Source organism: Chiloscyllium punctatum, chromosome 49 (assembly GCF_047496795.1).
Source record: "Chiloscyllium punctatum isolate Juve2018m chromosome 49, sChiPun1.3, whole genome shotgun sequence".
Classification (NCBI taxonomy): domain Eukaryota; kingdom Metazoa; phylum Chordata; class Chondrichthyes; order Orectolobiformes; family Hemiscylliidae; genus Chiloscyllium; species Chiloscyllium punctatum.
Window position 1 is genome coordinate 44,165,168 of NC_092787.1, and position 14,743 is coordinate 44,179,910.

Here is a 14,743-nt window from a genome sequence, read left to right on the forward strand (position 1 = left end):
GTTTAGTTCACAGGGTCTCCGAACTGCACTCAGCTCTAGTCAAAAAGCCCACCTAACAAAATTACCAGACTCAGTACAGCTCAGAGTTTAGCCAGTAAAATTGTTGCAAAATTATAATGTTTGCTGGAAATATTTTCTTTAAATATAGATATATTGGAAAAATACTGGAAGATTTTGAACTATTTCAGAGTTATATTTTAACAGAGGTGTGATTTCTTGAAAATGTAACCATCGGTTTAATGTATGCTGTAAGTCACCCAGTGTTTTTACTGGGAGTATTTTCAAGGTTTAAATCCCACTTGTCATAGACATGTCTAGGTCATGTCTGAATGGGAGGATGAAACAAATCTACAAGGGTCACTCTATCCCAATGGGCAGTTGAATGGAATAAGACTGAGTGGGTAGAGGAAGGTTTGCCTGTGCACTTATTGGTGCTAAGGAAACTATAAAGCTCATTCCGTGTGCAGGGAATCTGCAGGATAACAAAGGCGATACAGATAATTACAGGCATATTAGCTTTACTTGTATTCAATGTAAAATACTGGAAGTGATCCGGAGTAAACCGAAGGATTTATTTAAGGTGCACTGCAGGGCAAGATTTATAGCTGAGGGCAGGGAAATTATGATGCGGTGAGGCATGACTTCGGATGCGTGGCTTGGAAAAGTAGGCTTCAAGGGAATGGCGCAATCGATATGTGGAGCTTGTTCAAGGAGCAACTATTGAGTGTCCTTGATAAGTATGTACCTGTCAGGCAGGGAGGAAAGGGTCGTGTGAGGGAGCCGTGGTTTAATAAGGAATTGGAATCCCTTGTTAAAGGGAAGAGGGCGGCCTATGTAAAGAGGAGGTGTGAAGGTTCAATTGGGGTGATAGAGAGTTATAAGGTAGCCAGGAAGGATATGAAGAAAGAGCTAAGAGCAGCAAGGAGGGGACATGAAAAGTCCTTAGTTGGCAGGATTAGGGAAAACCCAAAGGCTTTCTATAGGTATGTCAGGAATAAAAGAATGACCAGGGTAGGAATAGGTCCAGTCAAGGATAGTAGTGGGAAGTTGTGTGTGGAGGCTGAAGAGATTGGGGAGACACTGAATGAATACTTTTCGTCAGTATTCACTCAGGAACAGGACATTGTTGCCGATGTGAATATTGAGTCACAATTAATTAGAATGGACGGCTTTGAGGTATGTAGGGAAGAGGTGTTGGAAATTCTGGAAAGGGTGAAAATAGATAAGTCCCCTGAGCCTGATGGCATTTATCCTAGGATTCTCTGGGAAGCAAGGGAGGAGATTGCAGAGCCATTGGCCTTGATTTTTATGTCCTTGTTGTCTACAGGAATAGTGGCAGAAGACTGGAGGATAGCAAATGTGGTTCCTTGTTCAAGAAGGGGAGTAGGGATAACCCTAGTAACTATAGGCCGGTGAGTCTCACTTCTGTTGTGGGCAAAGTCTTGGAGAGAATTGTAAGGGATAGGACTTATGAACATCTGGATAGGAATAATGTGATCAAGGATAGTCAGCATGGTTTTGTGAAGAGCAGGTCGTGCCTCACAAACCTTAGTGAATTCTTTGAGAAGGTGACTAAGGAGGTAGACGAGGGTAAAGCAGTAGATGTGGTGTATATGGATTTTAGTAAGGTGTTTGATAAGGTTCCCCATGGTAGGCTACTGCAAAAAATATGGAGGTATGGCATTGAGGGTGAGATGGAGGTTTGGATTAGGAATTGGCTGGCTGGAAGAAGACAGAGGGTAGTAGTTGATGGTAAAGGTTCATCTTGGAGTGCAGTTACTAGCGGTGTTCCACAAGGATCTGTTTTGGGACCATTGCTGTTTGTCATTTTTATAAATGACCTGGAGGAGGGGCTAGAAGGTTGGGTGAGCAAGTTTGCGGATGATACGAAAGTCGGTGGAGTTGTTGACGGTGAGGAAGGATGTGGCAGGTTACAGCGGCATATAGATAAGCTGCAGAGCTGGGCAGAAAGGTGGCAAATGGAGTTCAATGTAGCTAAGTGTGAGGTGATTCACTTTGGTAAGAGTAACAAAAAGATGGGGTACTGGGCTAATGGTCGGATACTTGGTAGTGTGGATGAGCAGAGAGATCTTGGTGTCCATGTAAACAGATCTCTGAAAGTTGCCACCCAGGTAAATAGTGCGGTGAAGGTGGCATATGGCGTACTGGCTTTTATTGGTAGAGGAATTGAGTTCCGGAGTCCTGAGGTCATGTTGCAGTTGTATAAGACTCTGGTGCGGCCGCATCTGGAGTTGTGTGTGCAGTTTTGGTCGCCATACTATACGAAGGATATGGAGGCACTGGAACGGGTGCAGAGGAGGTTTACCAGGATGTTGCCTGGTATGGTAGGAAGATGGTATGAGGAAAGGCTGAGGCACTTGGGGCTGTTTTCATTGGAGAAAAGAAGGTTTAGGGGTGACTTGATAGAGGTGTACAAGATGATTAGGGGTTTAGATAGGGTTGACCATGAGAACCTTTTTCCACGTATGGAGTCAGCTATTACGAGGAAGCATAGCTTTAAATTAAGGGGTGGTAGGTATAGGACAGATGTTAGGGGTAGATCCTTTACTCAGCGAGTCGTGAGTTCGTGGAATGCCCTGCCAGTAGCAGTGGTGGACTCTCTCTCTTTATGGGCATTTAAACGGGCATTGGATAGGCATATGGAGGATAGTGGGCTAGTGTAGGTTAAGTGGGCTTGGATCAGCGCAACATCGAGGGCCAAAGGGCCTGTACAGCGCTGTATTTTTCTATGTTCTATTTATACAATAATAATTGTGGTACCAGCAGCCAACACGGATTCATAAGAGAGAGACTACACTTCAATAGCACCCTCCACTTCTTTAAGGAACTAACTGGCCTGTACTGTGCTGTACTGCTCTATGTTCGATAAAGTTGAGGTAGCAAGGGTCTGGCACAGCCAGAGGTTTATAGGGTAGCTAAGAAAGATCTCAAAAGTTGACTGAGAAGACCTAGGAGGGGGTCACGATTCAGCCTTGGCGGAAAGGATTTGGGAAAACCTAAAGGCATTCTATACTTACGTGAGGAATTAGAGAATGATCAGAGAGAGAGGGTAGGGTCGATCAGGGATAGTGGAAGGAACTTGTGCCTGGTGCCTGAAGAGGTGGGGGAGGCCCTATATGAGTTCTTTACTTTAGTATTTACGAGAGAGAAGGATCTTGTTGATAGTGAGAACACTGTGGACCAGGTTAATAGGCTTGAACAGATCGATATTAAGGAAGTGGATGTGCTGGAATTTCTGGGAAGTATCAAGATAGATAAGTCCCCAGGACCAGACCAGATATATACAAGGTTACTATGGGAAACAAAGAATGAGATCGCTGTGCCTCTGGCTATGATTTTTGCATCCTCACTCCCCACAGGAGTAGAACCAGCTGACCAAAAGGTGGTGAGTGTTGTTCCACTGTTCAAGAAAGGGAATAGAGAAATACCAGGGAATTATAGACCAGTCAATCTTAAATCTGTGGAAAGCAAGGTACTGGAAAGGATTCTGAGAGATAGGGTTTATAAATACTTGGAAAACATAGTTTGATTAAAAACAGTCAGCATGGCTTTGTGAGGGGCAGGTCTTGTCTCACAAGCTTTGAGTTCTTTGAGGATGTGACGATACAAGTTGATGAAGGTCAAGCAGTGGATGTGGTGTATGTGGATTTCCATAAGGCGTTTGATAAGGTTCCCCACAGTAGGCTGGTTCAGAAAGTTAGGAGGTATGGGATACAGGAAATTTGGCTGTCTGGACACAGAATTGGCTGGCTGAAAGAAGACAGCGAGTGGTAGTGGATAGACAGTATACTGCCTGGAGGTCGGTGACCAATGGTGCCCTGCAGGGATCTGGTCTTGGGCCTCTGCTCTTTGCAGTTTTTCAATAAATGATTTAGATGAAGTGGAAGGGTGGGTTAGTAAGTTTGCCGATGACACAAAGGTCGGTGGTGTTGTAGATAGTGTCAGGGCGGTTGCAGGTTACAACAAGACATCGACAGGATGCAGAGCTGGGCTGAGAAGGGGCAGATGGAGTTCAACCTGGATAAATGTGAATTTTGGAAGGTCGAATTTGAATACAGGGTTAAAGACAGGATTCTTGGCAGTGTGGGGTAACAGCAGGATCTAGGTGTCCATGTACATAGATCCCTCAAAGTTGCCACCTAAGTTGATAGGGTTGTTAAGAAGGCATATGGTGTACTGGCTTTCATTAACAGGGGGACTGGAGTTTAAGAGCTGAGAGGTTTGGCTGCAGCTCTATAATACCCTGGTTAGACCACACGTGGAATATTGTGTTCAGTTCCGGTAGCCTCATTAAAGGAAGGATGTAGTTGTTTTAGAAGGTGCAGAGGAGATTTACCAGGATGCTGCATGGATTGGACGGCTTGTCTCATGAATAGAGGTTGAGTGAGGTCAGGCTTTTAACACTGGAGAGAAGAAGGAAGAGAGGTGACTTGATAGAGGTGTACAAGGTAATGAGAGGCATAGATAGAGTTGATAGCCAGACACTTTTCCCCAGGGCAGAAGTGGCTGTCACAAGGGGGCATAATTTTAAGGTGATTGGAGGAAAGTATAGGGGAAATTTCAGAGGTAGGTACTTTACGCAGAGTGTGGTGGTTGCATGGAATGCACTGCCAGCAGTGGTAGTAGAGTCAGAGACATTAAGGACATTTATGTGATAGCTGGACAAGCACATGGATGGTAGTAAATTGAGGGGTGTGTAAGTAAAGTTGATCTTCGATTAAGATAAATGCTTAGCAGAATATCGTGGGCTGAAGAGCCTGTACTGTGCTGCACTGTTCTACAACTACCCAAATGGATTACGGTCAGGCCCGAAATGTAGCATACCTCAGACTGCATCACATCATCACAATCGTTCAACAGGAAGGAATATTTTATGAAATACATTAGATGAAAGGAAAATAAACCAATTATTGATGCAAGATATTACATCAGGATGTATATAAATAATTGAGATTTGGAACCATAATGTGGGCAAATCTACCTATGGTGCAATCTAGTAAGGGCAGGGGAATCAGAAGGGGTAGCTTGGAGAACTAGAGAATCATCTGGGTAAGCCTCAATGCCAGCCTTCTGCCCATTTCCAATTAAAATTGCTCCTTCATTAGTGGCCATACCTTCAAGTTGCCTAGGCCCAAAACTCTGGAATTCTCTCCCTGCACCTTTCTGTCCTGCTGCTTTGCTGTTGGTCTTTAAAACACTCCAAAGGCTTTCAGTTATCTGACCCAATAGATCCTTCTACGTCATATTTTGTTTTATCGTGACTCTGTGATTTGCATCAATTATGTTGAAAGTGCTACGTAAAGTTGTTATACACAGTACATTTTGGATAGAAATGGATGAGAATTGGTTGAATACTCAAAAGGAAAAACTTTATGGGGGAAATGAGAAAAATCAGGGGACTGGAATTCCTTGGGTTCCCTACCAGAGATGGGACAGGCTCGGGATCAAATAGTTTTGTTCCCTGCAGAATCCTTCTATGATTCTATGTCAGCATTTTTTTTCTTTCTTCAGAGTAACCAACATCATTTCCTAGGAGATTCATGAAGCTGAAACAACTGGATGCTACAATGGTGGTTGGGGTGAACTTCTTAGAATCAGAAATTGCTCAAGTTTAACATCAGACCTTTCTCACCTGCAATTACCTTGCAATTCTGTGGGATTACCTTACCTCTCAGTGTACGGATAAGACTGCAGTCAGGAACACCCCAAAGCTTACAAAGCCCACTCCTGTAGATAAACGGGAGAAGTAATAGTGGCTGTCAGTACGAATTATCCATACATGGCAGGAGATCAAAGAATGCAAGAACACTCTGACTGATTGATTTCCCACAGCACACGACACAAATTCAGGAGTGAACAGAGTGTTCTAGTGAGGCAGGATTGGGGTGGGAACAGTTTGTTAGGACACTCAGACCAATGTTCCCTCAAATTTATTTTGGCTTTGTGTGGTCTGCTGGTTGTACTGACTGGTCCCTTTGAGATTACGAGAAGGGTGTGCACACAAGTTCTGAAGAGAATATTTGTTGTGCACAGCCTGTTTGTTCATTGCACAGTGAATTACAAATTGTTTTCTGGTCATCTTCCACACAGTTTATGGTGCAGACTCATTGTTTTGGTGTGTATGATACCTTTATATTATGAAATAAAACAGAAAAGCTTGCATCATGTTGGGGTGCAGGCAAGTGGATTTGGTTGGAGCAGGGGCTATCTACAGTACAGACAGAAGTGGGCGATGGAAAATTGAAACAGCACTGTGTCACTGCTGGTAGGAGGATAGTGTTACATGTGATAAACTTACACTAGCAGCTTTCATGATAAACGTGAACATATAAATTAGTGCCCAATCCAATGATGTTAGAGTACATCTGTTTACACTGAATCAGGATGATCTAAATCCACTGGAGTTTTCACGTACACCAGGGATGTGTTGGGATTAACTGAACCAAAACAGGGAAGAGGCAAAAATAGGAGGAAGGGACAATAGATAGGGACAGGAGGATCAAATAGGTAAGGATCGTGGAAGACAACAATAGAAAACAAAGGAGAAGACTAGAACAGATCAGGGATAGAGATATGGATGGAAGGATCGGGAATGACAAATACTTCCGGTATGGGGCATGAAGTCAGAAAAGGCACTTACCAAGGCACAGGGGAATTGGAGATGCCAATGACCTCTCGCCCATTTTAAAGCGACGTCAGTAATGTGAGTGGGTCCATGGCAAATGCAAGCTCTGGGGATTTCTTTTTCTCTAAAGCGGTTTTTGTTTTTTTAAGCAATAGAACCAGAATTTCTATCCCTTTCAGGAGATGTTTCCTCTGACATGGCTCTCCTGCCTTTGAATTGAGCACTTTCGTGTCGGACATCAGGAGGAGTATTGTTTCAGTGAGTAAATCTGTTGTTTCATCCAATTACCAGTGTGGTCAGGATGCAATTACAGCATCAGATATTTGCGCAGGTATTTTCCATTTACAACCTTGAGAGTGGCACCACAATATGCAAAGTTGGAAGAGGCATATGTAAATCTTGTTTAATCCACAGTACAATTTAACAAACAGACCATTCAGTCCAATACGTCCGTGCTGACCAGACATCCTAAATTAATCTAGTCCCATTCACCAGGACTTGGCCCATATCCCTCCAAACCTTTCTTATTCATATTTTTTCAATGTTGCAATTGTACCGGCCTCTACCATTTCCTCTGGCAGTTCATTCCATACACACATCGCCCTTTGCATGAAAAAGTTGCCCTTTAGGTCCCTTTTAAATTTTTCCCCCTCTCACCCCTAAACTTATGCCCTCAAGTTCTGTACTCCTCCACCTCAGGGAAAAGACCTTGTCCAATTACCCTATCAGCCTCCAACATTCCAAAGAAAACAGCCCCAGCCTGTTCAGCCTCTCCCTGTAGCTCAAATCCTCCAACCCTGGCAACATCCTTGTAAATCTTTTATGAACCCTTTCAAGTTTCACAACATCCTTTCGATAGGAGAGAGACCAGAATTGCACGCAATATTCCAACAGTGGCCTCACCAGTGTCTTGTACAGCTGCAACATGACCTCCCAACTCCTTTGCTCAATGCTCTGACTAATAAAGGAAAGCATACTAAACCCCTTCACTACCCTATCTACCAGTGACTCCACTTTCAGGCAACTTTGAACCTGCACTTCAAGGTCTCTTTGTTCAGCAACACTCCCCAGGACCTTATCATTAAGTGGGTAAGTCGGCTAAGATTTGCTTTTCCAAAATTCAGCACTTCACATTTATTTAAATTAAACTCACTGCCATTCCTTGGCCCATCTGATCTAGATTGTTGTAATCGGAGGTAATCTTCTTTGCTGTCCACTACACCTCCAATTTTGGTGTCATCTGCAAACTTACTAACTATACCTCCTATGTTCATATCCAAATCATTTATATAAATGACAAAAAATAATTGACCCAGCACTGATCCTTGTGGCACACCACTGGTCACAGGCATCCAGTCTGAAAAGCAACCCTCCTCCACCACCCTCTGTCTTCTACCTTCAAGCTAGTTCTGTATCCAATTGGCTAATTCTTCCTGTATTCCATGAGATCCAAGTTTGCTAACCAGTTTCCCATGAGGAACCTTATCGAACGCCTTAATGAAGCCCATATAGATCATGTCCACCGTTCTGCCCTCATCAATCCTCTTTGTTCCTTCTTCAAAAAAACTCAATCAAGCTCATGAGACATGAGTTCCCACGCATAAAGCCATGTTGACTATCCCTAATCAGTCCTTGCCCTTCCAAATACATGTAAATCCTGTCCCTCAGGATTCCCTCCAACAATGTGCCTATCACCACCGACGTTTGGCTGATCGGTTGATAGTTCCCTGGCTTTTCCTCATCATCTTTCTTAAATAGTTGCACAACGTTAGTCAACCTCCAGTCTTCATGCACCTCACCTATGACTATCAATGATCCAAATATTTCAGCAAAGGACCCAGCAATCACTTGCTTACATTCCCACAGAGTTCTGGGGTACACCTGATTAGGTCTTGTGGATTTATCCACTTATGTGTTTTAAGACATGCAGCAGCACCTCCTCTGTAATATGGACATTTTTCAAGATTTTTCCTCAATTAGATTAGATTACCTACAGTGTGGAAACAGGCTCTTCAACTCAACAAGTCCACACCGACCCTCCAAAGAGAACCCCCCCACCCCCCCACCTAATATTTACCTGACTAATCCACCTAACACTACAGGCAACTTAGCATGCCCAATTCACCTAACCTACACATCTTTGGACTGTGGGAGGAAACCCACGCAGACATGGGGAGAATGTGCAAACTCCACACAGACAGTTGCCTGAGGCAGGAATTGAAATGTCACCATCTATTTCCCCACACTCTGTTCTCCACAGTAAACACTGATACAAAATACTCATTTAGTATCTCGCCCAACTCCTGCTGTTCCACACATTGGCTGATCTTTGGAGGGGCCCTATTCTCTACCTAGTTACTCTCCTGTCCTTAATGTATTTATAAAATCCCTTTGGATTCTCCTAAGCCCCATGTGCTAAAGCTATCTCATGTCCCCCTTTTGCCCTCCTGATTTCCCTCTTGCCTTTATGCTCTTCTAAGGATTCACTCAAACTCTGCTGTCTATACCTGACATATGCTTCCTTCTTTTTCTTGACCAAAATCTCAATTTCTGTAGTCATCCAGCATTCCCTACACCTATCTGCCTTGCCTTTCACCCGAACAGGAACATACAGCCTCTGGACTCTCGTCGCCCCATTTCTGAAGGCTTCCCATTTTCCAGCCATCCCTTTACCACGAACATCTACACCCAATCAACTTCTGAAAATTCTTGCCTAATACTGTCAAAATTGACTTTCCTGCAATTTAGAACTTTAACCTTTGTATCCTGTCTATCCTTTTCCTTCTCCATTTTGCTATAATAATGTCACAAACATTTGGACTGTCCAAATAATACCAAGATTTTACAATACTAGCAATACTAGGAAGGATTAGCTCAGCTTTGTTTTTATTTTGAGCAGGAAAACCATTCTGTAGATTATCCATTCCTCACGACCAGAGAGAGAAGCAAGCACGTCACTGGGTCTCCATATATATTCACTAACTATACCTAAATGCCTTTGAGAAAATGTTAACTGGTTCGTAGAATTATTCAAGTCCTTGCAGATCATAGCAATCAATAGTGGTTTTAATACATTGGAGTGGCCATTTCAGAGGGCAGTCAGGAGTCAACTGGAGTCACATATAAACCAGACCAGGTAAGAATGGCATCCTGTTCTCCACAAGTTTGACTTTTTATAACTATCCAGTAGATTCACTACTAATACTACCTGATTATTACAGGTTTTCACAACTTCTGACATGGGATTTGAATCAATCTTCCAGGTCTCAGAATGACCAGTTCTGTATGTAGCTGTGCTAGGGAACATGCTCCGAGCTCTTCTCTCTGTGGAGTGGTGAAAGGAAAAGAGGAACCTCTCCAAAGAGAGCTCAATGCAGCCAGTGTCACACTGTGTTGTCTCCCATACTTCTACACTCGTGAACCAAGACTATAAAAGATAGAAATTGGAACTTGCAGAAAATCACCATATTGCAAGTTAGTAGCATTAAATGCATTGCATCGATCTGGTCAGGCATCAATATACCAGGTTCCATGTAGGAGGGAGATAATTTCGAGCAAATTTAGATAGCAAATAAGGCCTCGGTTTAATGCCGCATCCCAAAAACCACATTTCCAACAGTACAACACTCCCCTCTGAACTACACAATCTTGATAATTGTGCTAAAGGCTTTGAAGGAGTGGGTCTTGAACCACTGACCTTTTAACTCAGGCCCAAGATTAATAAACAGGAGAACAAAGTGTAAGACTATTATAAGCCACCGATTGTTCCTCTCCTTCAGTAGTTTCCTACCTTGCCAAATATAGTGAACTGCATTGGACACAGGCAAGCCTTAGGCACCTCAATCAAGTAGCCACATTTTACATGTAAATCACTATTGGTCCCCTCTTACCTTCTGTGAGAACTGGACATTCAGAACAAACTATGTGACCATGCAAAATATTGCAGCAAGGCTCAGATCTTGACCCCATTGCCATCCACTCGCAGCATTTTCCAACAATGTCAATGAATCACCAGAGGAGCCTCGACTCATTTTATGATGCTCACCCATAGGTCTAGAAACAGTTTCAGTGTCACTGCTCTGACTGGGTGGAATCAACTAACACAGTATAAACCAAGGTTTGAAACAGGAACACGTGCCATCTGTATGGTTCCGTGACACGCCCTGCCACCCACTGACCTGCTTATGAGCCCCAATGAATATTATTACTCGGCTTTGATGCCCTTGTGTCTTACCAAGAAGCTGTAACTAGGAGCTTGGAGTTGGGGCTGAACTGGCAGTAGGAGATGGGTCGGTCATCACCAATCTGGCTGCAGAAATTATTTAAGGCCTGCAATGAGAACAGAGTGAGAACTGGGGTGTGTGCATATCTGGGCGTGTGGATGGTCCTCTTAGATAAACAAACAGAATTTGCATTTAAACTGTACCATGTTTACAAAACAATGAGGTAGTATAAACACAAAAGGGGAAATGCAGAAGTTAACAGTGACACAAAGTCCAATACTGGATTCTAATCAGCCAGCCAAACAGAAATTTAAATCTGAAGTACCAGTTTAATTATGGCCATGCTAGAGGTTATGTACTGTAACTGGTTTCAGTATGACACTCTTAGTTCTGATACCTCTGATCCTAACCGGATCAACAGAATTAAAGGCTTTAGTTTGTTTAAGCTATAAGAGTTCCTTGTTAAAGTGCACCGGGAGAGGCCAGCAATATTAAAATGCCATCACGGCACATTGGAACAGAACATAACAGAAAAATAGAGGGAGCTGTTCCTAAGCAATACTTATGAGATGGACAGTAGAAGAATCATTACTTTGTAATGGCTGTGGATATCATAAACAGCTTTACACCTAACACAAGACAGCTTGGCAGTGGTACAAGGTGACAGAGGTCACATATATGCCCATCCCTAGCACTGACATCTGTCACCTTGATGGATAATAACAATTAGATTCAAAGTTTAGTTTGAATATGGCTTCATTACAAAGATTGTTCATTTTTCTTAAAAATGGGTTTAAGGGGAATGAGATATCAGAGCTTGGAAAAAGCAATATTTTCTTCCATTTATAATTATTTAGTATTAAATAGATGGATATTTGTCTTCTGCTGTGGATGAGAGGGGCCAAAGGGCCTCTTTCGGTGCTGTAAAACTTCAATGACTCTAGCCCACTCTATGCTCCCACATTAAGAATAACACATTACTGACATTTCTCCTAGTACCCAATAACAACTCAAAAATGGTTGTAACCTGCTCTTCATATCACATATATATATTTAGCTCCTGATCCTCAAACTGTTCAACTTATTTCTACTTACCCGTAAGCTTTTGTGGAGCTCTTGCTGTCGCGCAGTTCGTGAAGCCTCTGGAATCTCCTTGTTTGCCCGGGCTTCCTCCAGTCGCTTCACAGCTCTAAGAAAGAATAGAAAACTCAGTCAAACAATCACATCCAGCAAACACAATGCATTTTATACAACGTCCTAGTACAGCGATGCTGTTCAGTTTTATCTGCTGACCAGCAAGACTAGGTTAGCATGGTACACAGCGTTTTAGACACACTGACGCAGTAAGATGGTGTTAATGATGTATAATGTTTTCAAACACACTTATCCAGTAAGATAGTGCCAATGCTGTAGTGTTTTAGACGCACTGACTCAGTAAGATGATGTTAACACTATATGGTGTATTAGATGCATTCATTTCCATATTGTGGAATACATAGTCTCACATCAATTATGCAACCTCACACTAATAGAATAAAAATGATCTTAACAAAATAAATGCAAACCAGCACTACATCCAGTCACATCAACTGGATCCTAACCCTAGTCATTCTATCAGGGAAATTCACAAGTTCCTGTTGAATTTGCCTTTTGGTTTATGGGGTCTGTTTGTAGCAGGGAAGTGGGAGGGAGTTACTGGGGTAGGGGTGAGGAGTTGGCAACACTCCCAACTCTCTCGTAAGGTTTGTCCAACACACATTCCACTATGAACCAAGCTTGTTGGGGGATTATGGGCACCAAGCTACAGAGAAATTGTACATGCAATACTTAGTATTGTCTCTGGGTGGTACAGCTATTGTATCTGCCTCATTCCCTTGCCTATGCGATTTTCTTCACCATTCTCTGTGCCGACCTCCTGCAGCTCTCACACCATCACTACCAGTATATAAACCACTCAAACTCTCTGCTTAATTTACATATATAAATCAAAATCTCAACATTTCTAAAATTATTTAGTCTTACTGTTAAGTACAATCTCTTTTAGGACAGAGGCAAATTCAAATGACCCAAAATGTTCATTCGCAGGTTGCCCAACTCTTGAAAAACAAATTAGAGATCCTCCATATTCCTACCCAATCCCAGAGAGCAGCCAGTGTGATGAAACTGACCTTGGCAGAGAAAAGCGGGCAATGTAGACACGAGCGGTCTTTAAGGTGCTGGGGCCCTCGTGATACCAGGTTTGCTGATGCTGGGCATAAAAAAAATCAGATTAGTGTTACAGGTTAGCCAAATGACTCAGCTATGATTTCCCACCTGGGGTCAGGGGTCATCACCTGCTATCAAATTCTCCTGTGACAATGACTGAGATGCATTGCTAATACACCACAAACAATTTTGCGCGCCATACCTCCTGTCGGCTTTTCTTTGCATCCTCTGTCTTTTCTGTTTTCTTCAAAGCGTCAGCGCCCACCACAGATAGTATGTTACGTAACCTGGAAAAATGATGCACAACTCAGCAGTCTGTGGGCCGACAGCACACCTTCAACAGGACGTCTATGGGATATCTCCTTCAACAGTCAACACAACTTCAATCTCAGAATCAGACTCTCTTTGATGGGAATAAAAAGTCACAAGAAAACCAAAGAAAAAAAGCTCCAAATGAACTCAATTCTGACTGCGCCATCTGCAGAATTTGAGCATTAGCTTGTATTTATGTGGCTATCACTATGTGAATAAGTGCATTTGAGGGCAGTAGAGTGGCAGATGGGGACAGGGCAAGAAGGAGAGAAAACAGGAAGGGGGCAGGAGGATCTATTGGACTGAGCAAGATGTAAGGACTAATGCTCAAAAATACTGAAGTCGACAATATAAATAGCAGTCAGTCATCACCAGTAAAGAGAAAAGATGAGTGAATTTAAGATCTTATATTACTCCCAGATTGTGCAGGAGAGACAACTGTCTTAGAAGGAACTTCGATAAACCTCACCTTTGATCAGATGGTCAAATAAAATGGTTCCCATTTGGGGATTTTTTAAAAGTACAATTGTTTTTTAACTGTAAATATTGTGATTGTTTTCTTATTCAGATTTTAGACAAATAGCACCCTCTTGTGCTCAGAAATGGGATTCCCAGTCCAAAGAAAGAATACAGGGACGTTCAGCATCTGGGAAGTGGATGCTGTGCAGTGATTGGCTGATTAGAGAAACAATAGCCTCCAAAATGCTGTTTACCCTGCATGTACATGTGGATATTTTTAATCAATCTGTTCAGAGATGTTACGACACACCTCTGGAAGAAGTGGGATGTAAACCCAAGCTTTCTGGCCCAGAGGTAGGGACACTACTACCCCGTTGAGCCAGGTCCACCAGGTCAACCATAAATCACCAGGTTACCTTTCCTTACAGTGTAGAAGAGCCATTCGGCCCATTGTGTCTGCACCGGTTCTAAGAATGACCAATTTAGAATTCCAAACTCCAATCTACTTCCCATAACCCTGCACTCACTCCCTTTTCAGAAAACTGTCTAATTCTCTTCGAAATGTTTCAACTAATCTTAACTCCACCACTCTCTCAAGCAGTGCATTCCCATACTTTAGCCACCTGCTGTGGAAAAGGTTTCCTCTCATACTATTTTTACTTATTTTATCAATTACTTTGAATCTATGGTCTCTGATTGCCCTCACTCAAACTACCATTCCTTACACTGTAGTTAAGGGATGGCATTGGAACGAATTTACTATTCTGGATTCAGTATTGGTTAACAGTTAGAAAGCAGAGAATCAGAATAAATAGGTCATTCTCAGGATAGAAGGCTGTGGGGTACAGCAAGAATCAGAGTTGGGACCATAGCAGTTCACAACCTATATAAAGAATTT

At 42.7% G+C, this 14,743-nt stretch overlaps 1 protein-coding gene across 4 annotated transcripts in view; it reads right to left on the bottom strand.

The window, feature by feature from the left end:
• Positions 1 to 14,743, bottom strand: part of prpf4 (pre-mRNA splicing tri-snRNP complex factor PRPF4) — a 44,970-nt gene that overhangs the window by 16,089 nt on the left and 14,138 nt on the right. For all 4 annotated transcript variants that reach the window (XM_072566355.1, XM_072566357.1, XM_072566356.1 and 1 more), the window contains exons 4-8: positions 13,277 to 13,361; positions 13,038 to 13,117; positions 11,965 to 12,058; positions 10,881 to 10,975; positions 5,690 to 5,748 (exon numbers count right to left, since the gene is read on the bottom strand). In XM_072566355.1, the coding sequence (XP_072422456.1) occupies positions 5,690 to 5,748; positions 10,881 to 10,975; positions 11,965 to 12,058; positions 13,038 to 13,117; positions 13,277 to 13,361 (413 nt within the window). The remainder of the gene's footprint in view (positions 1 to 5,689; positions 5,749 to 10,880; positions 10,976 to 11,964; positions 12,059 to 13,037; positions 13,118 to 13,276; positions 13,362 to 14,743) is intronic.